Source organism: Nicotiana sylvestris, chromosome 5 (assembly GCF_000393655.2).
Source record: "Nicotiana sylvestris chromosome 5, ASM39365v2, whole genome shotgun sequence".
NCBI classification, from domain to species: Eukaryota; Viridiplantae; Streptophyta; class Magnoliopsida; order Solanales; family Solanaceae; genus Nicotiana; species Nicotiana sylvestris.
The window spans coordinates 181,267,439-181,294,233 of record NC_091061.1 but is presented as its reverse complement, the minus strand read 5'-3'; the positions used below and the strand labels follow the sequence as shown (position 1 = coordinate 181,294,233).

The following is a 26,795-nucleotide window of genomic DNA, read 5'->3' as shown; positions in this document are numbered from 1 at the left end:
CTTTTAAAAAAATAAAAAGTGGGATTTTAAATAAGATAAAGTAATTAAAGTTGGAATTTTAAAAATAAAAGTAAATAAAGGTGGGATTTCTTTTTCTAAAAAAATAAAAGCAATTTGTAAGTGAGATTTCTTTTAATTAAAAAAATAATAAAATAATAAAAAACAAATCTGAAAATTTCGAAAATTTTGCTATAAATAGAAGAGAAAATTTAAGAAGAAGTGTGGAAAAAAAGAGAGGAAAAACTAGATAGAGAGAAGAAAAAAAAAGGGGGCGGAGTGAGAAGTATACACCCGATATACATTCTGTATACACTGAATATACAGGGGCAGAATTCATTTTGGAGAGTTTTGAAGTTGAAAAAAAATAGTTACTGCTTTATTGCCTCGCTTAAGATCTGAAATAGTCAGAACCTTCCTGCCTTTTACTTCTTCACTATACTTGGAGTCGTTTATAGTCTCCTGGGTTTTCTGCTATTCCTACTGTACTGGTTTGCGATGTTGCTGAATCTGCTGTTGCTGTGTTATTACTGCTGCTGACTTCTCCTTCTTTTGTTCTTGTACTGCTGTTTCCAGGTACACATTTGTACAATCTCGGCTTGAAGCAAAAAATGAAATATTAATCAGGCTTTGTTCCTGTTGAATTCCTCCTGTTTAGATTTGTGGTTGAATATAATTTTTCTTTCTTCGTATAAAGATGTAGTTGAATGATTAATGAATAATGAGGTTGCATATGTATACTTTCTTCATCTAATAATGTTATTTTAAATTACGGAGAATAATTAATCTGTTTTTGATATTATGGTCAATCTCATGTTCTAGTATTATTGAATAACAGAATATAAAATGAAAGCAGTTTTTCTTTGTACAAACTCGATCGCAATTTTCCATTCGCATTAGCCGTAAACTAATAACTAATAAGTTACGTTTTTCAGCATGTAAATAATTAAGAGATTTTCTTTTAGTTTAGAGACGAACTTAATAGAAAATATAGTCATTGTAGGTTTATCCTGTAAAAATAAAAATGAGACGAGCCTCGCCAAATAAAACGTATAGATTGCGGGGCCCTCACAAAATGTATGGTTTAATTAGAATTCGGAAGGACCGTTTAGCGAATTTCACGGTCTTCCCCAAAATAATAACGCGATAGTCTCTTTAGGCGCGTGTTTAATATTTTACTTTCTTAAGCCTGGGTGTGCATTTCATGCGACCCGAATCCAAATCCCAAAACATCAAATAAAACGTGTTCCGGATTGTGGGTGCATTTCATGTAACGCAGTCCAAAGACGTGTTTTAAGCGATGTTCATATTTCTTTTAAAAACAATAATAATAAAGCGGTTAAAAGATAAAATTTGCACATAAGTTCATATTTGTATAAAATCAGACAATCAAGCCGAATATAACAGTTGAGCGACCGTGCTAGAACCACGGAACTCGGGAATGCCTAACACCTTCTCCCGGGTTAACAGAATTCCTTATCCGGATTTCTGGTACGCAGACTGTAATATGGAGTCATTCTTTTCCTCGATTCGGGATTAAAATTGGTGACTTGGGACACCCTAAATCTCCCAAATGGCGACTCTGAAATAAATAAACCAATCCCGTCTCGATTGTCCTTTAATTGGAAAAACTCCCTTGCACCCTCGCGGGTGCGGAAAAAGGAGGTGCGACAGCGCCTAACAGTGACTAACGCGTTATTACTTTGGGGAAAAAGGCCGTGAAATTCGCTAAGCATGCCGATCCCGAGTTCTAAGTAATTAATATATGTACAATCGTGAAGGCCCCGCAATCGGTGAGTTTTACTAGGCGAGGCTCATCTCGTTTATTTTGAAAGGTCAATCCTAAAGTGACTACATTTTTCTATTCTTATTTATCTTTAAAAGAAAAAGAAATCCTACTCAATCAACTTAATTCACAAAGTCCGGTACAATAAGATTTGTTATAACTGGGGCTCATGGGTGCATGAATTCAAATCATTCAACGGTTTTGTACCTTTCTGCAGTCTGTGTAAAGAATCAGTACAAACGCCAGCTTAGGCCCAAATGTGAGCCCAATTAAGCAACGGCTGAGGGCAGGGCCCCAAGTCAAAACATCAGTTACATGAATAAAACGCGAATATTACTCCTACTCATTCTACTGTTCTTTATTTACATATAGGAAGTGGCTTATACCATGCATCAAGTCCAATTGGGTTTAACACTACCTTTATTAACGTCAATCCGGGCAACCAGTACCCTTCATTTGAATTATATGTTCCTGCTTCAAAACTAGTGAGCCATTACCAATTGTTTTGAGAAATCTGTGATTACTTAACAGCAGAACAACACAATCAGAAATGCTAAAATCATAATTGACGCCTACGACCGGTGTTATCTAACAATGCTAGTCACATTTACAATCTTCTCTTCTTTTCAATTGTTGCAATGATATCTGAATTATCCAATGGTGTGCAAGTAAATACTCAGAACTAATAGAACCTAATCTAACAACTATAGCTTCTGATTGGTTTTAACAGTCCATTAAGCTCGTTCCTAACTTCACAGCTGCCCACATGTAGTAGTATGAACTATGTTTTTAACAACAGGAGAAACTCATACAACTTAATTTCAGTCCAACTATTATAGACTAACAAGGATCTATATCCTTAGTAGAATTTAAACACACAACTCAAAAAGAGGTTAAATCAGAAACAAGCTTCATTTCTTCATATAGCATTATTTCTGCACATTTTCAGCCTACAGTCATTTGAAGGATGCAATAGTGTACCTGGTATTGGCAATACAAGAAGAGAAAGAAGAGGGTCAGCAGCAGCAGTAGTAACAAACAGAAGTTGCAACAATAGTGCAGCAACAAATAACCAGCAGCTATAAACCTCCCCAAGTATAGAGCAGAAGTAAAAGAAAGAAAGTTCTAGCTATTTCAGATCCTAAACGAGGCAATGAAAACAGTAGCTATCCTTTTTCAGGTCCCCCAACTCTCCAAAAATCAATCTGCTTCTTCAGTCCTAATTCTGCCCCCTTATACAGACTTGCCCCCTCTTTTTAACTTAACTACCCGACCCCCTCCCCCACTAAAAATCTGTATTTTTTCACTTAAAACCCACTAGGGAAAGCTTTTTCCTTATTTTCAGCCCCCCCATTCCCTCTTGTTCCCCATTACCATATTAATTTAAAGACATTAATATCCCACTAACAAAACACTAACATTAAAATATTATCCTAACTGTTCCATTCCCAAATCACCCCTGAAACCCCTTAATATTACTGCCCCTAATACAATCTATTCATCCATATTAAAACCTTTTAACTCTAAAATCTGTTCAAGCTAACAATGATTTAAAACTAAACCCGACTAACAGTTATAACCAATCCTCCTGTCAACTAAATGACTAAGGTTGAGTTCCATCTGAATTTAAATCACAACACAGAACTCAACAGAATCATTAAAACTGAAACTGAAAATTGAATCAAAATAAACAAACATGAATGCAGGATCATTGTCAGCCTATTGACAATGCCCTGAAGCTAAGTGTCCACAGATCAACACACACAACAACCATTTGACGAACTTATTGGTTTACAAACAAGAACGAATTAATCGACGAAAACTAATTAACCGATTGCCTACAACAATTGACAACAATCAATCAGAAATAGATAATCAGACAATTCAAGCAGCATTGACAAGAATAGGGATTTGTAATAAAACTTTAACTAATCGACGAAACTTATTCGAATCGATTACACAACCTATAATTATTCACAACAACGAGCATAAACAAATTCGACCAAATAAAAAGGTCTGAGGGAGAAGAACAGAACAATCGACAAAAAAATAAAAAATAAAATTAATATAACAACTAGACAAATAAACAGACATTTAAAACATCAAAATAGAATAAAAGGAAAGAAGGAAAAATACCTTAAATGGAACAGAGAACAGACGGACTTGAATCGACTCGAACTTGAACTTTTTGAGGTCAAACGGACCTTAACTGAGAACACTTCGACTAAGGTCAGTTAAACACCCAAATCCTCTTAACCTTCGGACAGAAACCAGTTTTGGTTTTCTAGGGTTCTTACGTTTCGATTTGGGGTTCGAGTGTTTCTAATCATATCCGAACCAAACCAACAGTGGTTTGGTCATGAGAGAGGTCAAGGGGTGCCAGGGTGTTAGTTCAGGGCAGATTGGGGTAGGTCCAGGTTTTGCTCGAATCTTCAAATGAAGATTCGAGAAGTTTGAGGATGATTCGAAACAAACGAGTACTGGATCTGTGCTGAGGGTGGTTAGGTGGTTCAGTGGTGTGAATTTTACAGCCATCGGAGCCGGTGCCCGGGTTTTCAGGCGAAGGGAACGAGGGCGGCTAGGGTTTTGGGGGCGTGTTTGAAGGGTCTGAGAGAGATGATGGGGCGAGGGGGGGTTTGGTTTGGGGGAGGAGGGGTATGGTTTGGACTTATATACGGGAGGGGGCGTTTGATCTTGGTCGTTGGATCATTCACGATCAACGTCCATGAGCACTTCACTAAGGAGGAACGATGTCGTTTGGAGTGGTACTGGGGCGGTCCGGGTATTGGAGTGACGGGTCGGGGGTCGGGTTTGGTCAAGGCTTTGGGACCGTTTGATCAGCTGAGATCAACGGTCCAGATTGAAACGCCTGAAACAGCGTCGTTTGGTTGCGGCTGGAGACGGGTCTGGGCTAGTTGGGCCAGTTTTGAACGGGTTTGGACGATTTTGTGTTTGGGCTGGGGATTTTTGGCCCAGATCTTGTTTCCTCTCTCTTATTAATTCTCTCTTTATTTTCTTCCTATTTCTTTCATTCTTTTCATTCATTTTGATTTCTAAATTATTTTCTAAAATCATAAACCAAGTTAACTTACTAAAAATACTAATTATCTTTTAATAACATTTATCACATACAATTAAATGCCAATTAACAATAAAATCACACAATTCAACATTAAATGCTAAAAATGCAAAGTACATTATTTTTTATGATTTTCATTTTCATAAAACAAATTACTGGTTAATTAATCCTAAATTGTAAATGCAAATGCAACACATATATTTTTTGTATTTTTCTTAACTAAAGTAGAAATAAACACACGCAGACAAAAATACCAATAAATTACAAACAACACAAAATCATTTTATTTTGAATTTTTGGGAGTAGTTCTCATAGAGCAAAAATCACGTGCTCACAGTTCAATCGAGGTCGAACTCTTCTTTTTGGAAAAGGCCCTTGACCTTAAAGGGTGTTATTTCGCACTTATCGAAATAGTAACCCGTCGTCGTTTGATCGAGATTGAACTCTTCTTTTTTACGAAGGCCCTTGACCTTAAAGGGTGTTATTTCGAACTTATCGAAATAGTAACCCATCGTCATTCAATCAAGGTCGAACTCTTCTTTTTGGCGAAGGCCCTTGGCCTTAAAGGGTGTTATTTCGAACTTATCGAAATAGTAGCCCATCATCGTTCGATCGAGGTCGAACTCTTCTTTTTTGGCGAAGGCCCTTGGCCTTAAAGGGTGTTATTTTGAACTTATAGAAATAGTAACCTGTCGTCATTTGATCGAGGTCGAACTCTTATTTTTGGCAAAGGCCCTTGGCCTTAAAGGGTGTTATTTCGAACTTATCAAAATAGTAACCCGTCATCGTTCAATCGAGGCTGAACTCTTCTTTTTGGCGAAGGTCCTTGTCTTTAAAGGGTGTTATTTCAAACTTATCGAAATAGTAGTCCGTCGTCGTTCGATCGAGGTCGAACTTTTCTTTTGGCGAAGGCCCTTATCCTTAAAGGGTATTATTTCAAACTTATAAAAATAGTAGCCCGTCGTTGTTCGATCGAGGTCGAACTCTTCTTTTCGGCGAAGGCCCTTTGGCCTTAAAGGGTGTTATTTCAAACTTATCGAAATAGTAACTCGTCGTCGTTCGATCGAGGTCGAACTCTTCTTTTTGGCGAAGTCCCTTGGCCTTAATGGGTATTATTTCGAACTTATCGAAGTAGTAGCCCGTCGTCGTTCGATCGAGGTCGAACTCTTCTTTTTGGCTAAGACCCTTGGCCTTAAAGGGTGTTATTTCGAACTTATCGAAATAGTAACCCGATGTCGTTCGATCGAGGTCGAACTTTTCTTTTTTGCGAAGGCCCTTGGCCTTAAAGGGTGTTATTTTGAACTTATCGAAATAGTATCCCGTCGTCGTTCGATCGAGCTCGAACTCTTCTTTTTGGCGAAGGCCCTTGGCCTTAAAGGGTGTTATTTCGAACTTATCGAAATAGTAACTCGTTGTCGTTCGATCGAGGTCGAACTCTTCTTTTTGATGAAGTCCCTTGGCCTTAAAGGGTGTTATTTCGAACTTATCGAAATAGTAGCCCATCGCCAGTCCCAGATTTTGGAGAATCAGGCATCCACTTGGGGGAGGCCCAGTTTGTTTGACATTGTTTGCATCAGAAGGTGCAACGTCGGAGAGTATGAAATGTTGCTATTTCGCTTAGGTTCGTTCTGTGCACACATCGTAATTTCCTTATCTGACTCCTGCCTTCAGGCTTGGAGGTGTCACCAGCGGGCGGTATTTCGGTTGTTTTGTAGTAGTTTCTCGTTCTTTAATTAAGATATTTCTTTGCTCGCTCGCTAGCCCGCGCGACACTTGTGTTTCTGCTTGAACAAATAGCAGAAGGTGAGGTAAAATAATACTTTCCTTACCCCCATCCGGTGGTCCGATGAAGGGGAGCAGATTTGTAACATTGTTCGTTTTGTTTGGCATTTCGATGGTTGATAGGGCGAGGATTTCTAAATTCGGTGACTCTACTTGGCTCTCCTTCCCCTTCTATGATGCGCCTTTGTCCCGCGTGGGTTGGGTTTTGCCTTAGCGCTCTCTTCGGTGGGTAATCGTGTTTCTTGTCTTTGATCTGGGAGAGACTAGGAAATTTCATTAAGAAATCCCACAGATGGCGCCAAATTGTTTGACTCAAAAGATATCGGAACCTTTTTCAATAAATCAATCAAAGAAAATAAAGGGGTAAATCTTAGTCAAACATAATAAATCCTAGATCAATGAGCTAATAGAATAGATAGTACATAAGATGAAGTAGATGTAATCAATCTTATTGAATTCTTCGTTGTGGCTCCCATCAATCAATGAGAGAGGTAGTTTTACATGTTTTTCTGTAGATTACTTCTTTCCTATGAAGATTACAAGAAGAAAACTTAGGGGAGAGAATGGAAAGGAGAGCACTCCCCCAATCGAGGATTTTTCCCTACTATATATAGTCAAGGCACCCTTGCCATTTACTTGGTTTGATGCTCTCTCGTACCAAGTGTACCTTGGTCATCCTTTAGACATTGCTCCTTCTGACTCGACGAGTGTCGAGAATGAGATGTAGAGTGGGCCATGTCATCTTTTACTGCCCTGTCACTTGGGCGGGACGTTGGTCAGCTTGGCCGAGACGGTCAGATTTTGACCAATACAAAAACTAGTGACTCTTTTACTTTGTTAATGCATAAATAAATAAACACTGTTTTGATGAAAAAGGGGGTATTTGCATCTATACCCGCTTTTTGGGCCACAGTTTAACTTATATCCATTTTACAGAAAATTGCAAGCGTAACCACTTTTCACGTAATTTCAGGCATACGGGCTATCACGCAAACTTTAGTTCATAGTGCAAATGGCAAACTTTAGTTCAATAAAACATTAGTATGTGTAGGCTGAAGTTTTTGTTTGTAATTTCTGAACTTCAGTATTCTAGTAGCTAAATCTTTGTTCTGTATTTGCTGAACTTAAGCATGTTTTAGCTGAAGCTTTGTTCTGTTTGTGATGAACTTTAGGGCTGGAGTTTGTTTTGTATTTGCTAAACTTCAACATTCTTAAAGCTGAAGTTCTAAAACAACAATGAATTTAATATATCATGATTAACAGCGATTGATGTTGTTCATTTCAAAGATTAAAATGCATGAAAACAAGTTACTACAGATAAATTAGAACCAAAAATCAATGTGCCTGTAAAGCTAAAATATCTAAGAGATTAAATTATTGTGATTAAGACCAAACTGAACATAATGAGACAAGCAGATATATATGAATTATCAGGCTAGAACGCATAACAATATCTCAATCTTCAGTATTCAGAAAACGAAGGAGGAGAAGGAAAATGAGAAAGAGGCCTGAAGTTGTTTAAACAGTGAGTACAAGTTAAAACTTTTTTAAAAAGTGGGTATATGTTAATTGAGGGCGACCAAATTGGGCGCCCCGTGCAATTTTTACTGAACAAACTACTTAAGAAACTTATGTCTGGTATACGCTTCTTCTTTTAATGGGCCTATCCTAATGCTAATTTAAATGGGAGAAATTAAAAAATAGCCAGATTTACAAGTGGTCATTCAAAAATAGCCACAGTTTCAAAAGTAATCGAGATTTAGCATGTAAAGATAAATCTGAACGAAAACACTGTTCAAAATCTGAAAAATACTCCAGCATAATATACCGGATATCCAGTATAATATACTGGTCCAGCATAATATGTTGGAAGTTCATTCACATGCGCTTCAATCTCTAGTATATTATGCTAGAACTTTCCTCGCGTTGGAGTTCCAGCATAATATGCTGTAAGTTTATACACATGTGCATCGATCTCCAGCATATTATGCTGGAACTTTCCGTGTTGCAGCAAAATAGTGACATTTTTCAATGAATTTGAAAACGTTAGTTATTTTTTAATGACCAGTCCGAAAATTAGCTAGCCCGTGCTATTTTTATAATTTAAATTAATCAGATTAATAATTCCGAATATAACGATCCTTAACAGCTTGTTTGGACGGTTGTTACACATTGTATTGTATCGTATTGTTACTTTAAATACAATGTTTGTTTTTATTGTTACTTAAATTTTATTGTATCGTATCGTTAAATCCGTCGTTACATAACGACGAAATGTGCCACTTTATATAACGACCGATTTGGTGTGGTCGTGTCGTTACCTTATCTTTTTCTCTCAATATCGCCCTTTATTATTATTAAATTATTTTATTTTATCATTTACCCTATCTTTTTATATAGTAATTTTACCTTGCATCATAATTTTTCTTTATAACATTGCAGGTTTATTCTTTATAATACTGATGCGTGATATAATGAAACGATGACAAACGACACAATCTATCCAAACATTGTATTTATTAAACGATACAGTACGATACGATACGTTATGAAACGATGCGTAACAACCACCCAAACAAGCTGTAAACCAAAAAGACCAAAAAAAAATGTTGGGTTGGAACCAAGGCCGGCTCGTTGGGCCATTTGCCCAAATTAACAAGTATTGCTCGGTCGTGAGTCGTGGCTCGTTCACTAGCCAAACACAAAATCCATGGCGCAGGTGCTGAGCCTACGCGTTCCAACCCCAACGCCCACGCTGCACCACCGCACTTTATCGTTGACGCGGCCGTCCCTGCTAACTTTACACACTATTCCCTCCTCCAGCTCCGAGGATAGTTTCAGTTCTCTACAGCACAAACTCAATTGCAATGGCAGATTTTCTTGCCTCTTCTCTGGTAACCGCAAACAGGTATCAAGTTTTAAGCTTTTTGTTTCACAATTTAGCTTTCATTGTAAAGAAAATAATTGGGTATATGAACTTAATTTGATTTTGAATATGCCACTGATTAAATTGAGGATAAGAAGAAAAAGGGTACTAGAATATTAAATGGGTTTTATGTTTTTTCATTTTCTTGTTTATTATTGCTGCTGATTTATCATAGTGTTTGTACTCATGTGCAACAATAACAATAAATCCAGTATAATTTTACAAGCGGGATTTGGGGAGGGTAGCACGAGTGAGTGCGCACACCTTACCCCTTACCCCTATAGTGAATATAGATAGACTGTTTTTAGTAGACCCTCGGCACAAGGAAAAATGAAAATAGTGTTTGTACTTGTGTGCAAGGGAGAAAATATTTGAACTTGCCCGAGTGAACAAATTGTTTTAACTATTAGTGTGAGCTTTGGCTAGATAGAGAAATTGTTTGATGTAAGCAATTTCATGACATTCTGCTTGAGTGCTTATTGATACCTCAGTGTCCTGGAGTTTCTACAAGATAGATATAATGAATAAGCTACTAGCTCAGTTGAACCTAGTATCTTTGGCTTAGACCCTGTAATAAGTACAAATAATATGTTTCGAACCCAGTATATTAGATGGGATGTGGTATAATTCTTAATCCTAACCCATAAATTTCTAATCTTGGATCCACCTCTGAACCGTAGGTAGAACATCTAGCATGTTTCGATTGCATGAGTATTGCATCCAATTTCGCAGCTTCTCTCCTATTGCCGTACCGCATACTAATGCAATTGTGCCTATTCCAAATCCTATCTGAAACTCCTACAGGATTTGATTGACCGAAAAGAGGATACCACAAGTAAATGCAGATGAAGTTCTATATTTTGGGAGCAAATTTCTCTCATTACTTTCATACATAATTCATATCTTGTATATTAAAGGACCACGAAGTCTGTTTTTCCGCTCTTTGTATCTCACAGTCCAAGCACAATTCCCTTGTCCAGGTTAAAGAAAAAGAAACAGAAAAACCCAAATGCATCTGGTCTTTCCTGAGCTTCTACTTGGCCATTTTAGCATAGCTTTTAGTTTGTTCACGATTTTGATTCCATTCCTTTCTTATTTCCAACCTTTTGTGACTGGAGTAGCACGATAGGAAGGCACTCAACAAACAAAATGACAAAGCTCTTGAATTTTGTTAGTGTAGCAATTAGATGTAGTCATGCAGCAAATGGAAAAGCAGAATTTGACGTTTTGGTAAGATCATTAGTTTCAAATGCTTGTGAATCCTGACCTTTAGTTCTTTACATCCTTCATTGTGTTCTCTGCAAGCCTAGGTTGTTGACTTTTCATGGAGTTGAGGTTACTGGAACAATTTCTTACTTGTCCTGCTAGTGAAGAGCAACTTAAAATGCTAATTGATCATTTTTTTTGATAGTTTAGGAAATATGGAACAGTAATTATAATTTGAGTTGAATAAAAGACAGAGCTTTTTTCTTTGTTCTACACATTTTTTTTGGGTTCAAAAAGCTACGTTTTTTGTAAAGACGGAGCATTTTAACCCAAAAAAAAATGTGTGCAAGAAGTAGTGAGGGCAGCCATTGGGGCTAGATCCATATTCAGCCATCCTCATTGTGGCAGTTCAAGCTTTTGCTTCTATAGAGGGCTGGCGAGTTCATTATATGATAAGAGCGAGATCCACTAGCCTTAATTGCCAGAGGAGGTTTAAAAGCTTTTGGCTGATCATTATCACACATTCACACTCTGATGGTGAAAAGATTCAGAAAGGTGTTTGCTTTCATTGTTGTTGGATGGGTAGTTGTATGGTGGGAAGATAAGAGACAGAGTTATTTTCACTATTCTCAGCTTCTTGCGTAGTTAACCAGAAGCAGAAAATTTTAGGAGTTCTCTAGCTTGGTTTAGGGCTTCCATGTAGTATGGGGACTTGTTGGGATTCAGAAGAAAAAAAATTGTGGTGATGATTTGTGAAGGAGACAATTTGAAATGGGAACTGTCAGAAATGCCAGTCGAGTTCTTGGATTAAGCTGCAATGCACCAAAAAAGAATTTAAGCTTCACAGAACCATAGAAATGACATGTTAACTTTCACTCTGGTGTTGATTTGAAAAAAAAGTATTTATTCTTAAGTTGCAACTTTCTGTATCCTCTATTAGAATCATAATAACTTCCAATTAATAAACGGCAATAACTTGTCTTTTATTTCAAATTGACCCCAAATAGTAGAACTGATTTCAACTAAATGTAATTAGCCATTTTTCCTCTCTGGAAGTTAAATGAGATACGGATTATTGTTAGCATCATAATAATGATAAGACTTTTCTTTGCCAAGTTTCCATTTTCACTGAGCTTTTCTAATTGGTGTGTCATAATGGGGAATAGTGGATTGTTAGATCTGCAATCTTAGCTTTCATGAAGATTGTTACACATTAGTTAAACTCCAGAAATTTCACTTGAAATGAACCAGGCAGTGGGCTTTTGGATCCCCTCAGAAGAGGAGTCCACGAGCTAATGTTTATGAGGTTTCTTCAGCCATATTTAACCTTACAGTACCTATCTCAATTTCTAGGTCATGCGCCTTCAGACCTTAGGAGGCATTATCTCATTGGATTATGTACCTTGGTGCTAATTTTTTTGACTTATGAAACAGAAAAAATAATCTTGGTAATTCCTATTTGTAATATCTTGGTGAAAACAAGAGATATAGTGAAGTTTTCTACTAATTGATGGTGGTAGATATCAGAGGAAGTAGAAGTTTAGTTTAGCCATGTTTGGGAACAAAGCAAGACTTCTGGATATAGCTATAATTTCTCATGTTTCTAAAATTCAAGTAAAGTAACTCAATGTGAAAGTTATAAAATAAATATTTCCTTTTCTTTTATAAGTGCCTTCCAATTTCTACTAGGTCATTACTTATATGTTGTGTTTTTTCATATATAAACAGGAGGAGGCTAGAAGAGCTTTAGAAAGTGCTCTGGGAGGAAAGAAAAGTGAGTATGAGAAATGGGATAAAGAAATTAAACGGAGGGAGGAAGCAGGTGGAGGAGACAATTCGGGTGGAGGCGGCTGGTGGGGTAGATGGTTTGGTGGCTCCGGCGATGGCCATTTCTGGCAGGAAGCTCAACAAGCAAGCCTTGCTATTTTGGGCATCATCGTCATGGTGAGCAATTGTATAAGTTTCTTTATAACAGTCTCTTTCGTAGCTTTAAGATTGCAATTAATATGGTTTTCCCCACTTCCACTTGTCTCTTATTCATCAGTTGCATAAGCTTCTGTATACTCCCTCTTGTCTGTTTTACGTGACACTCTTTCCTTTTAAGCCTCTTCAAAAATAAAATGATACCTTTCTATATTTAGAAACAATTTGACTTTAAACTTCACATTCTACCCCTAATGGCATGTTTAAGACCACAAAAGTTTCAATTTTTTTTCTTCTTAAACTCCGCTCCCAGCGAACAGAGGGGAGGGGTAGGAGCTCTTATGTTGCTATAAGATTTCAATTAATATGGTTATTCCCCACTTCCACTTGTCTCTTATTAATCAAAATACTTTGTTTCTAAAACTGCAGTACTTGATAGTTACAAAAGGAGATGTGATACTTGCTGTTGTATTCAACCCTCTGCTGTTCACGCTGCGAGGAGCAAGGAACGGGTTTACTTATGTATCATCACAGATTATGAGAAAGGTATATCCAGCTAGCCAAGACAGCTTTGGTACTGTTTCTCCGGAGGAAGTTTCTTCCCATGTTTCTGCCAAAGACAGCGTAGCGAGAAAATGGGGAAGCGATTGATCATTTGTTCACTAGCAAGTACCTTTCTTCTCCTTTTTAAGATTGTATTCTGATATTTTTACGTAGTTCTTCCGGTTAGCTCTTTATTCAGTGTGGAGAGGGGGATTTGATAGGCAGGGAGGGGATTATGAAGGAGGATTTGGCTTCTTATATGAGAGATCCATAGAGAGCTTTTGGCTAAGCATTAGGTGAAAATTGAATCATCAGCTCCAATATATTCTGATCTTAACATTTGAAATGGAAATATACACAATTTTGTAATGTTTTGATGTGATTACCATACTATCTTTTGTGTTGACTGCTGAAGAAAGAAAGAAAATGAGCTTTATGCATTTGATTTTCCTATTCCAAAGCTAGTCCACACCCCGGGCATGGCCTCGCGGTCCATGAAGTAGGTGAAACTCATGGAAGATCATGCCCGCGGTCCATGAAGTAGGTGAAACTCATGGAAGATTAGGTTGCAAATTTCAATAGACACAAGAAACTCTAGTTATTTTCTTTCCATCTACTCTAATTCTTGGTCGGTAGGATTATTGGTATTGTGTTAGTGAAAAGTAGGAGGTACTTGATGGAACACTGGAGGTGCGAACAAGCTAGCCTAGATAAGGCGGGTTATTAAATGAAAAAGTAATTAATTTAATGGACATACAATAACGATGACATACCCAATATTATCCCACATCGTGGGATCTGGGGAGGGTAGTGTGTATACAGACCTTACTCCTACCTTGTGAGGATAGAGAGGTTGTTTCAATAGACTCTCGGCTCAGGAAAGCATAAGCACTGCATTAATGAAAATATAGACAAGAAGGGACAATACCAAATAGCCATATAAGAGCAGAATAAAAACAACAAGGTAGTAAGGTGATCAACAATGAAAGAAAACAACGGTTAGTCATAAAAGCCTACTACCAACAGGAAGTGAGACTGCGTGCCAATAATACTATTATGAACACTCGAGACTACCTACTCTACTACCCTAATCCTCGACCTCCATACCTTCCTATCAAAGGTCATGTCCTTTGTCAGATGAAGCTGCGCCATGTCTTACCTAATCACCTCTCCCCACCTCTTCTTTGGCCTGCCTCTACCTCTCCGTAGGCCCTCCAATGTCAGCCTTTCACACCTCCTCACCGGGGCGTCTGTGCTCCTCCTCCTCACATGGCGAAACCACCTAAGTCGCGCTTCCCGCATCTTGTCCTCAATATGGGCCACACCCACCTTGTCGTGAATAACCTCATTTTTTATTCTATCTAACATGGTGTGCTCGCACATCCATCTCAACATCCTCATCTCTGCTACCTTCATCTTTTGGAATTGAGCGATCTTGAGTGGACAACACTCAGCCCCATATAACATCGTTGGTCTGACCACCACTTTGTAGAACTTACCCTTAAGTTTTGATGGCACCTTCTTGTCACACAAAACACCGTAAGCGAGTCTCCATTTCATTCATCCCGCCCCAATAAGATGTGTGATATCTTCATCAATCTCCCAATCCCTCGAAGGACATACAACCAACTTTATTAATTTAATGAAAAAGTAATTAATTTAATGGACATACAACCAACCTTATTAATTTACTTTGCATTTCCATGATGAAGAAGCCATGATTTTGGATGTGTTCATGGTAATAATAGTGTCCCCAACTCCCCATTAACAACAACATTATAATTTTAACTTGTCATGTCTAGTACTTCTTTGACCACGAACCATCATTAGCAACAAAGAGTAAAACAAAGTTTCTAAACTTTTTCTCTCTAATAGATGAAAGGAGAAAAAGAGTAAACACAAAAAATTATTTCCACAATATTTCTTAATTATGTTAGCGTGATTTATTCCAAAAAGATTCACCAATCATCACTCATAGTTAATATTCCTTTAGGACGTTCATTAATCATGCTAATTATAATTAAATCGTTGGGAATATACCAAGAAGTTCTTAACACGTATCAAAATAAATTCTAAGGCCCCATTAATAATTTCAATCTGGTTAAAACTCCCATCCCTATCTTCTTCTCATTATTATTATTGATGTAATTAAGTTGCAAAAATCAATTCTTTACCCTACTAATTATTTCACATACCTTTCTCCAAACATTTATCCAATACCAAGCTCATGATTACTGATTTTTTTGGGAAATTAAATTAACAAGTTATTATTTCGATTGAATTATCTAATATTTTATAATAAGGTATGAATTGATGTTGTCAAATATCAAATAAACATTCGAAAATTTCATTTTCCATTCTTTCAGAAAATATATCATTGAAAAATATAATAATAATCATTTTTAAAATAGGTTTTAGATAAAATTCTTAAAACCGGTTTATAGATGCATATGTCAATATCAATAATAAATTCTCTGAAGCCATTTATGTTGAGTCACGTGAAAATAAATAGCTATGGTCATAAAAAATGTTCAATCTACTGAAAATAACATCTCAGTCATGAGGCATGACATTGCCTATTAATATACCTTTCGATTTGTTGGAAATATATATATATATGTGTGTGTGTGTGTGTGTGTGGTTGAAAACCAAAACCCTTTTCCAGAAATGTTTTTTTTTTTAAAAAAATTCTACTTCTTGGAGAAGTTATTTCTCCTTCGATTACAATTAAAACTCCCATAGCTATTGCAAAATGCTTTATTAATCCTTACGAGTGAATATTTGTAAAAATATATACGTCTCGGCGATGATATTAATTAAGGACTCATAGGCGGATCTAATGTATAAGCTCTGATTTATGAAACCAATAGTTTTAGTTCAAATTATATGTATTTATTAAAATGCTTACTAAGCAAGCACAAGATCATAAATCTTCAACCCAGTAAATCAATTTGATTGTGGTAGAAGCACCAAATTGAATCCATAAAGAATATAGGTTCTAGATCCGAGAAAGAGCCGCGCCCAAATGATGTGAGGTAAACGACCTAACATAAGGATAGGCAATTATGCATATTGAAACTTGAGTCTTGTGGTGGTCCTATCCTTTTTTTCCCTTTTGCAGAATGTATGAGGAAATAGAAGAAAGGTTTTCAAATTTCAAATATAACTTCTCTCATTTTGATTCTTGTTACATTCTAGGTCATCTCCTTCTATGATATGCTATTGTCGTCGCCATATTTCATGTCACTTACTCATCTTTGTCATGCTGCGGATTAACACCTTCGAAAGAAACGGAGGACTTCATTAATAATCTCGCAATCGCTTACTGAACGATCAGAATAAGATAAAGCTTACGCACCAAATAACTGCCATAAAAGGGCCTAGCCATAATGATTAGAAAGTCATTATGATATAGCTAGCCTTAGAAAGTCAACCTAATTAGAATTAGAAAGTCATTCGACTCAATTCCAACATAATGATTATATTTATGATATAGCTAGCCTTTCTAGGTATTTGAATATTTCTAATTGTTCGTGTCCTTTTATGGTTATTGCTTCTGTAAACATAATAGCTAAATAATCTCAACCTATTACGAACATGACTTTATGTACTGTTGCCCTACTAACAAGCTACTTCAAGTCTTCAATAGTATTAGTATTTGTGAATATGAAAACAAACGGTCCAAACCTAATCGGTCACAAATGTGTACAACAATAACGACTCAGTAAAATTTCATTAGCAGAATGTATCGTTGCCCTACTAACAAGCTATTAGTCATAGAGGTGTAGTAGAATGATAAATGTGCTTTTATCTGTTATAGAAAAAAAAACTCATTAACAAATTTTACGTCGCGCAAATCTAAATTAGTCCGAATACATATAATTGTTCAAAAAAAAAAAAGGAAAAAAGAAAACAAAGGTGAGGAAAAATTATAATAACGGTTTGAGGTAAAGGATATTAAAGAGTGGAAGAGATACACGTAGTCCTCAAATGAATAATTGTCCAATGAAAAAAAAAAGGAGAATAATTGTCCAATGAAAAAAAAAAAAGGAGAATAATTGTCCAATGAAAAAAAAGGAGAATAATAGTCCAATGAGAAGAGGTCAAAAATATAGTTGAATTAAATCTCTCTCTTCCACCCTATCCTAAGCTGTCTCCTAAGTGACCTTCACGATCTCTCCACCATTTTTCTCTCTTATTATTATTATTATTATTATTATTATTATTATTATTATTATTATTATTATTATTATTATTAAAAATTATTAATTTTAATTATTTTTATTATTTATATTTTGCAATAAGTAAATTCTCACAATATTTGGATCACCACATAATCATTTCATTTTGCACCTCAAAACAAACCCAACCCCTCCAAATCTTTCTCCTTCTTTCTCTCTTTTTTTTCTTGGTGTCTTTTTCTTCTTACCATTTTGTAGTAATATTTTCAGGGTATTTCTTTTCATTGAATTCTTTTTTGACCATTTTTCACATCTAACCATTTTTACAAAAATGACCAAAAAAATTTCTTGTTTTTTTATAAAGGGAGTTTCTTTTTAGACTCTCTTCAACATGTTGTTTTTTCTTTTTGGGCTTTTCTAGTTCTGTTCTTTTCTTGTCATAATCATAACATAATATCAAAATCTATTTAGAACAAAACTAGTAAAAGCCCTTTTCTTTCTTTTTCAAGAACACTTTTTTTTTGTTTTTTTTTTTTGTTCATGTTCTTGGCTGTTGGAATTGCTGAAAGCAGCAGCAGCAAAAGAATGGGTTTTGATGATAAAAATGTTGAAAGTAAAGATGGGGCAGCTGTAAATTCTGAGGGTAATAAAGGAATTATTGTGGGTGATTCTGACCCTGAGATTGAGAATGAAAATGTTGGGAATAATAATGATAATAGGGTTAGTAGGCAAATGAGTGAAAGTTCAATTTATACTACTGATCAAGAAGAGGATGATGATGAAACAAATAACAAGATTGAGTTGGGTCCTCAATGTACTCTCAAAGAACAATTTGAAAAAGATAAGGTGTGTTCTTCTCTTTTAACATTTCATTGTTTTTCATATTTTTTGTTGTTGTCGTCCTGTTCAGGCCACCTTACGCGCAACTCCACTAATTCCACAGCACCAATTCGGGTGGTCAAAGCTCTAGAAAGATGGAAAGAAATCACCTGATGTTTAACATTCATGATTTTTTTTGAGAAACGTGGTGTCGGGATCAGCCTGCGCACATCTTGACTAATTCCAGATACCTACTACCCCAAATGAAAAGAAATCACCTAGTGTTTTAACATTTCATGAATTTTTCCCTTTTGGTTTTCTTGAATTCTGGTGGACAAAGTTCCGAACAGATGGAAAGAAATCACCTCGTGTTTAACATTCATGATTTTTTTTGACAACCGTTGTGTCGGGATTAGCTTGCGCGCATCTCGACTAATTCTAGGAGACATCATATCTCCCAAATGGGAAGAAATCACCTAGTCTTTTAACATTTCATTATTTTTTTACCTTTCTGTTTTCTTGAAAGGAGATAAAAATGCTACCTTTATTCATTTTTTAATGTTTATTTTGTGGTGTTTGATTTGATTTGATTTGATTTTGATACAATGTTGGTTTTAGGATGATGAGAGTTTGAGAAGGTGGAAGGAGCAGCTCCTTGGAAGTGTGGATATTAATGCTGTTGGAGGTAATATTGTTTTATCTTCAACATTTGCTCTGTTAAATTTCTGATTTTATGTTTGAGGAAAGAGTAATGTGCGCATATATATATATTTGAGCTTTGTCTTCCACCTATTGGGGAGTTTTCATCCTGTTTTTTAATGAGCTCATGAAATTTGAAATCTTTTTGCTTTTCTTGCCTATGTTCCAGTAATAACCCTCTTTTTACCTTGCATTACTGCTTTTAGTTTGTAGAATATGTGGTAAAAATAATATCTGTCAAATTCTATGGATTAATTCAGAATGCATTTTGAAATTTTGTAGTAAATATCAAATTGATGTGGACTTTTGGATATCTTTCACATTACTCTTCTGGAAACAAAGCCCAAAATTTTCTGGTGTCCACACGAAATGTGGACGCCAAAATTAATCAGGGTTTAATTTGAAATAGAATGTGAAAAAGTTTACCACAAAATTGGACCTGTTCCAATGTGAAGTTTCCAAATGCATCTAAAAAAAGAAAAAAGGGAAAATTTTGTTGGATCCTATTTCAGGGGAATATATTCAGTCAGATTGATCAGTTGGTACATGCTTATGTTGGTATAGTTAGTAAAGATTTGCTTTGGCTTGAAAAAATTCCATATTAATGAGATTATCAACAACAACAACAACCAAAAAAAAAAAAAAAACTCAGTTATTTTGCCACAAGTTGGTCCGGGGAGAATAAGATGTACGCAGCCTTACCCCTAGATTGAGTATCAACAAATCAAATAAACAGTTTGGTCGAGTCATCCAGGAAAACACCATTTTCCTTTTAATTCAAGGATTTCCATCTTAATTAACTTCATTGGTAAAGAATACAAAACCACTAATAATCCACCTGATTTGGAGAACGGGTTAACTGATTATTCATTTGTAGTGCTAATACTGTTCTCATGGTCATAGTGCCAAATTCCAGTAATTTGTGTCGTAAGTCATCGTACTTCAGTTATGGCGAGTGAATACTTCCTTCTATGTTGCTTTCATTTTCAAGATATGTTAAGATGAGGAACTCCAAAATTTTCGTTGCTCGAATTTTCTGTAACGCAATATGGAACTTCGCAATAGGACCTTGTGGTTGGTAAAATCTTGATGACCCTTTAATTTATTTGAGAATCATTTCTGTTTCTGCGCCAAAAACCAAGAGTTTGATATAAATCTTGATAGTTTTTGTGACTGTTGTACAATGTAGAATCCTTGGATCCAGAGGTGAAGATCTTGAGCCTTGAAATTAAGTCCCCTGGTAGATCTGATATTGTTCTCCCTATCCCTGCGGACGGGAATCCCAAGAGCCCATGGTTTGTCCTGAAAGAAGGGAGTAAATACAGCCTAAAGTTTACATTCCAGGTCAGCAATAACATAGTGACCGGTCTTAAATACACGAACACAGTTTGGAAAACCGGTATCAAAGGTACTATTCCGTTCCTTCACATTTCCACCTCTATGTCAATATGTCAATTCTTAGGCATAACTAGTTTATTCTTGATGTTTTTGACTAATGTTTTTCCTTTTTGTTATTTTAGTGGACAGCACGAAACAAATGATCGGGGCGTTCAGTCCTCAATTGGAGCCTTATACACATGAAATGCCAGAAGACACCACCCCTTCTGGTATTTTCGCAAGAGGATGTTACTCTGCTAGGACAAAGGTGATTTTTCTTTTGTCTCTTTAATGCTCGTAACATATTCTTTATCTACCATTCAACAAATGTACTAGTCCTATAAATGCCAGAAACTGAATTATGAAGCTTGTGCACGGTTAGTTATGAGCGAATCTGCAAGCTTATCATGCATTGAATTTGGCGAATCTCATACAAGGGAACCAGTATATTAAAATACTAAATGAAGCTGAGTTATTAGGTTTACTAGAGTATTGTACACAACATTTGCATTGAAGCAATCACCCTAACTGAAATTTGTCGGTTGTCAGACGCCTTCATATTTATATCGTTTTGGCCCTTAGAAGATAAGGCATCGCTCAAAAGTGCTTCTAAGCAATACCAAATTAAGTCCTTTTTCTTGTTTTTGCTTTGTACGCAGTTCCTTGATGACGATAATAAGTGCTATTTGGAGATCAACTATACATTTGAAATCAAGAAAGATTGGCAGGAAAAATGAACGACGTCATGACTTGAATCCCCCATACTAATCTTGTTTTCGTTCGTCACAATTATCTCAGTTTTATTCTGCTAGTTTTACAGAAGAGAAAAAGGAGGGGAAAAGAGAGTGAGAACTACAAGCTGCAATTGATTACATCAAATGATGAAAGAGGAGTGAATTTAGCAGTTGGGGTTCTTGTTTTGTTGAGCTTTTACATGTGACAGATTAACAAAAAGCTGTATTTCTTCCTTTCTCTCAATCAAGTTTCATGTGCATAGGTGTGATTGTATTTCTTTTTGAATGTTCTAAAACTGTGAAGATATCTTTTTCAAGAATCTAATGATTTTGTTCATCTACATGTTTTTTCCTTCCGTTTTCTCATTATGATTTCCATTGTCGTGAGCCGAGGGTAAGGTATGCGTACACACTACCCTCCCCAGACCCCACTTGTGGGATTCCACTGGGTTGTTGTTGTTGTTGTATTTTCTATATTGCATCCTTTTACTTACCTTCCAACCAAAGTTTGTCAAAGTTATGTGCTGTAGCTACTTTTTTCTTTTGACTTTAGTCACTTGTTATTTTCTTTTGGTTGCCTCAACCACTTCCCCCACCTTTACTTTGCCACAATTAAACTTGACATTTATGCACTGGCATGATTGTTCATGATTTTTGTGGCTAAAAATCTGTAAAAGATTGAAACTTGTATGGTAAACCCAGACCCTTCTGGTTCTTGAGTATATAGGAGTATTACTTTTGTTGAGATAAGCCTCATTTAAATGTATGGTAGACCTAAAAATACATGTTGAGTTCTACAATTATTCAAATGATGTGGACTAATAAGAGTTTTGAATGTTCCCCTCCAAGACCGGTTCGAACCACGTCGCAGACAAAAGCCTGGTAACCGAGGAGGGTAGAAGGGTAAGCCCATTTTCTGTTAAGCTTCGAACTATGGGCCACTAGTCCTCGAGGATTTCTCGGTTATAAAGGGCAGCCCGGTGTACTAACCTCCCGCTATGCAGGGGATTCGGAGAAGGACCGGACCACAATGGTCTAATGTACGCAGTCTTACCCTGTATTTTTGCAAGAGGTTATTTCTACGGCCCGAGCCCGTGACCTCCTGGTCACATGACAACGACTTTACCAGTTATGCCAAGACTCTCCTTCAGGGATTTCTCGGTTATGAAAAAAATTATGAAAAAATTACAAGAAAATACACTTGGCTTCACACCATAACAAAAAATGGCCTATATTTTTAAGTTTTACCCGACCTAGCCAATATTGTACATATTTTAAAAGCACTAGAAAATTCAAATTCTGTTTTCTTACAACCATTGCTTCTAAAAGTTATGGAGTTAAATCAATGTTCTCACAAACATTGCTTTCACTTTCTTTTCTTCTCACATCTTCTACATATGCTTCAAGGAGCCGTCCGCCATTACTGCTTCTCCCCTGTGTCACCTGGTTGCAATGTAAGAAAATTGAAGATTCAACATTCCACCATTGAAGGCCATTCAAAGCTTGACTTTTAAAAATAAATTTTTCTGAGTTTGTTAGTTGTTTGGATTGGGTGTTGTTCCAATTGATTTAGAATATCAAAAGGAGTTCAGAATTTAAATTTGAAGTGATTTGGAGTAGATTTGAGCAAGATTTGAGTTAAATTTCAGAAAAAACGCAATGAAGAAGACAAAGTCAGTTTTTTGTATAATTATATATACACTCATATACACTATTATACTCTTTTATACACCTTTATACAAGCGTCTGTAGACGAACTTCTTCCACGATTTTCAGTTGCAATTCTTGTTCAAAATTAGTCCAAATCTCCATTAAATGACTTCAAATTTTATATACAACCTCCTTATACTGTTTCTAACAATTCTAGATAATACCCACTCTAAATTTCACACAAAATCAAATTCGGATTCTAAACCCACATATTTAAGCTTGTTAAAAATCTAATTTTCACAATCCAAATGGATTTGGTTTGTTGAACTAATATTTGGGTTACAGTTACTGATTCGAAAATTAACTTAAAAGCTTGAGCAATCGTTTTTAAAAATTAAATAGTAATTTTGAGAACCTATTGGAGTTGGATGTTGAATCTTAGCCTATTGTTTTTGAAACTAGTTGGTTTAAATTGAAATATAGGCTATAAAATAGAAAAGTAGGGATCTCAATTATTCTTATGTGAAATTTTCCCAAAAATTATTCGTTTTTAAAGTTCTGGTCTAGTAATAATAGCGCAACACGTGATATGTAGGTTAGGCTTACAAAAAAGCTTGGTTTTTAAACAGAGAATGGTAGAGGGATGGGTCAATATCTGCCGAGTTTTGTATCGTGCGCTACTGGCCCTCCGAGATTTGTGTATCATCCAAAGAAGTTCTAAATGTTCAAAATTTGAAAATCTCTGTTTGGCAAATACTTTTGAGGCAACAAAAAGATAAGAGTTTCAGGGTGAAATGGTCAAAAAAAAAAAGTTTGAGGTTGATAGTTCACTGCCAACAACCAAAGTAGAGACCACTTGATTTATTCAGAAGGGCAAGGAAAATCTTCATTCCATATTTGTCCTTTTTGTTTTCATGTCCTTCAATCTAAACAACAATGAACCTAAATCATGGTAATACCATGAATAGTTAAATCATGAGAAGTCCTTTTATAATGTTTCAAACTTATTTGAATTTTCTTATAATTATTTTTGTATTATGTGCAATTAAATTTTCTTTCTCTTTTAGTTTCAAGATACAAATTTAGCTTTTAATTTTTATTAATAAAATTACCTAAATGAGATATTTATTTAATATGTTTAAATATTTAATTTGGTATCAAATTTTTGTTTTTCTTTATCTAGCAAGACTTCGATTTTGTTGTCATATCCATAATTTAAGTGTTCTTATCATAACTTTTAGAATTTTTTAATCTCAAGTTTAAATAGTTTTTTCTTTTTATTTTTAATATAACCTTTTTAAATTTTAATTAATTTTCTTATTTCTGATATAATATCATCTAATATGTAATATTATCACATTTTCATGTATTTTTTTTATTAACTTTATATTTTATTTAATATTCTTATCCACTGCTATTTTTTAATATAATATAGATAGATATATAATTTTTATATTAAATTAAATATTTATTTTATTTTTAAACTATTGTTTGAAATTTTTAACTTATTTAAATTTATTAATAATATTTTTGAGTTTTTATACTTGCATTTTTTTATTTTTTAAAGTAATTCTTAGTATAAATATCCTCACATGATCTCTAATTTATTTATATTATTTATTATTAAATTTTTTTTATCTATAGACTTTAGTTATGTGGCTTTATGCACATGCATACTATTTCTTATTATACTTAAGAAAAATTTTATCATCTCAAATTTAATTAAGTTTTATCCTTTTTCTTTTGTATGATGAAATTTTTTATTTTTCTCTCTCTTTGTTCCTCAATTTTTTTATTATATTATTTAATACTTAATATTATTATATTGTTATGTGGCTCAATTTCTTATCATATTTATTTATAAACAAAAACTTATCTCAACTGTTTACAACAATGGTTCCACTATCATTTATTTCTACATAATATTTCTACAAAAAAAATATATATGAAATGGAAGAAAAGGGATCATATGATTAATAATTCTAATATAGAAATTCTTATTTTTAGAAAGTTCTGGAATCTATTTACAATGAAAATAGAAGTCAATATTAGTTGATTCATACCTTTAAGTTAAATTTGATCAAAGTTGTTCCTTAATTCTTATTATATTTTTATTATATTATTCAATACTTAATATTATTATATTGTCTTGTGGCTCAATTTCTTATCATATTTTTTTACAAACAAAATCTTATCTCAAATGTTTACAACAATGGTTCCACTATCATTTATTTCTACATAATATTTCAAAAAAATATATATATGAATGAAAGAAAAGGGATCATGTGGTTAGTAATTCTAAAATAAAAATTCTTATTTTTAGAAGTTTTGGAATCTATTTACAATGAAAATAGAAGTCAATATTAGTTGATTTATACATTTAAGTTAAATTTGATCAAATTTGTTTTGCCTTAATTCTTATTAGATTTTGTAAATATTTTTAAATTTTGTCCGAGAGATTAAGATTTGTTCTTCTTAAGTTAAATTTATTTAATCATATAAGAAATATTTATTTATGTATAAAATATAAGTTAACTTCAGTTAATATTTTGGATAAACAGATCCAGACCTGTGATTGGACGGTTCCTGAGGGTCCGTAGGAAAATATAGGACTTGGGCGTATGCCCGGAATCGAATTCCGAGGTCCCAAGCCCAAGAAATGAATTTTTAAAGAAAATTATTTTCTGAAATTGTTTATGAGTTTTGGAAATGAAAAGTATTTAAAACTTGATGGTATCTGGCCCGTATTTTGATTCCGGCACCCGATATAGGTCTTATATGTAATTTAAGATAAGTCCGTGAAGTTTGGTAAGAAACGGATTTAAATCGACGTGAATCAGATTGTTTTTGAGAAAAATGGAAAATTTAAAGTTCTTGAGAAATTTCATGATTTTGATGCTAAATTCATAGTTGTTGATGTTATTTTAGTAATTTGAATGTGTGAGCGAGTCCGTATGATATTTAGGTTGGTGTGCATATTTTGTTTGGAGCCCCGAGGGCTCGGGTGAGTTTTGGATAAGCCAGGGGGTGGATTTTGGACTTGAGGAATTGCAGACTTTCAGATGTTGCATTGCAGGCCTGCAATGCGAAGCCTGACTCGCAAATGCGAAGGCATTGTCACAAATGCGAACAATGGCCCAGGCCAGCTACCTCGCAATTGCGAGGAAATCTATCGCAAATGCGATGCCTCCCCTCTTAGCCGGTCGTCGCAAATGCGACGTATTCTTCGCAATTCCCATCTCTCAAATGCGAGAAGTTGTTCGCAATTCCCAACTTAGTAGAAGTCTGGGTTCGCAATTGCGAACCCTGGTCGCAATTCCCATATCTGCAACCTGCAATTTTATAACTTAGCTGAAAATCTTTCATTTTTCACACTTTTTCAAAACCAAAACACTCTTGAGCGATTTTTCAAAGACAATTTTTCTCCCAAATCGATTATAAATCAATTTTAACTCATTTCCTTCAATCATTAACATCTTTTCACATGATTTCAACTCAAAATAAATAATTTTCATGGGGAAAATTGGGTGTTTTGGGTTAAACATAGGTTTTTCAAAAATTGGGGATTTGGATCTCGATTTGAGGTCCGATTACAAAAAAAATTATATATTTGGGTTCGTGGGGGAATGGGTAATCAGGTTTTGGTACGAACCTCGAGTTTTAACTATGTGGGCCCGGGGGCGATATTTGACTTTTTGGGTAAAACTTTAGAAAACTTATTTTCATGCATTAAGATTGATTCATTTAGCACTTATTGATGTAATTAAGTAACTTGTGGATAGATTCGAGCGAATTGGTGGTGGAATCACGAGGTAAAGCGATAGTAGAGGCTTGAATTGTGTTCGTGGCATCGAGGTAAGTGTTTGGTCTAACCTTAGCTTGAGGGATTAGGAGTCGAGTCATATTTGCTATGTGGTATTTGTCGAGTACGACGTATAGGCATGATGACGAGTATATATACGTTGTTGTCAAGCATGCTCGTGGCGGCGTGCGACCCGCTCTCATTTTATACATTACCGTGGTAGTGTGCTACCTGATCCCATGTACAATTCAACATCAGTCATAAAAGAATTTCGGCAAGGGAACAAGAGTA

General features: G+C 35.2%; 2 protein-coding genes across 2 annotated transcripts; both read left to right on the top strand.

The window, feature by feature from the left end:
- Nucleotides 1-9,252: 9,252 nt before the first annotated feature.
- Nucleotides 9,253-13,611, top strand: LOC104216830 (uncharacterized). The gene is made up of 3 exons (XM_009766961.2): nt 9,253-9,552; nt 12,505-12,720; nt 13,129-13,611. The coding sequence occupies exons 1-3, from the start codon at nt 9,355-9,357 to the stop codon at nt 13,348-13,350; spliced, it is 636 nt and encodes a 211-aa protein (XP_009765263.1). The 5' UTR covers nt 9,253-9,354; the 3' UTR covers nt 13,351-13,611.
- A 4,015-nt stretch (nt 13,612-17,626) lies between these two features.
- On the top strand, nt 17,627-21,393 carry LOC104216829 (rho GDP-dissociation inhibitor 1-like). The gene is made up of 5 exons (XM_009766960.2): nt 17,627-18,269; nt 18,861-18,927; nt 20,131-20,349; nt 20,462-20,586; nt 20,978-21,393. The coding sequence occupies exons 1-5, from the start codon at nt 17,964-17,966 to the stop codon at nt 21,053-21,055; spliced, it is 795 nt and encodes a 264-aa protein (XP_009765262.1). The 5' UTR covers nt 17,627-17,963; the 3' UTR covers nt 21,056-21,393.
- Nucleotides 21,394-26,795: the final 5,402 nt, after the last annotated feature.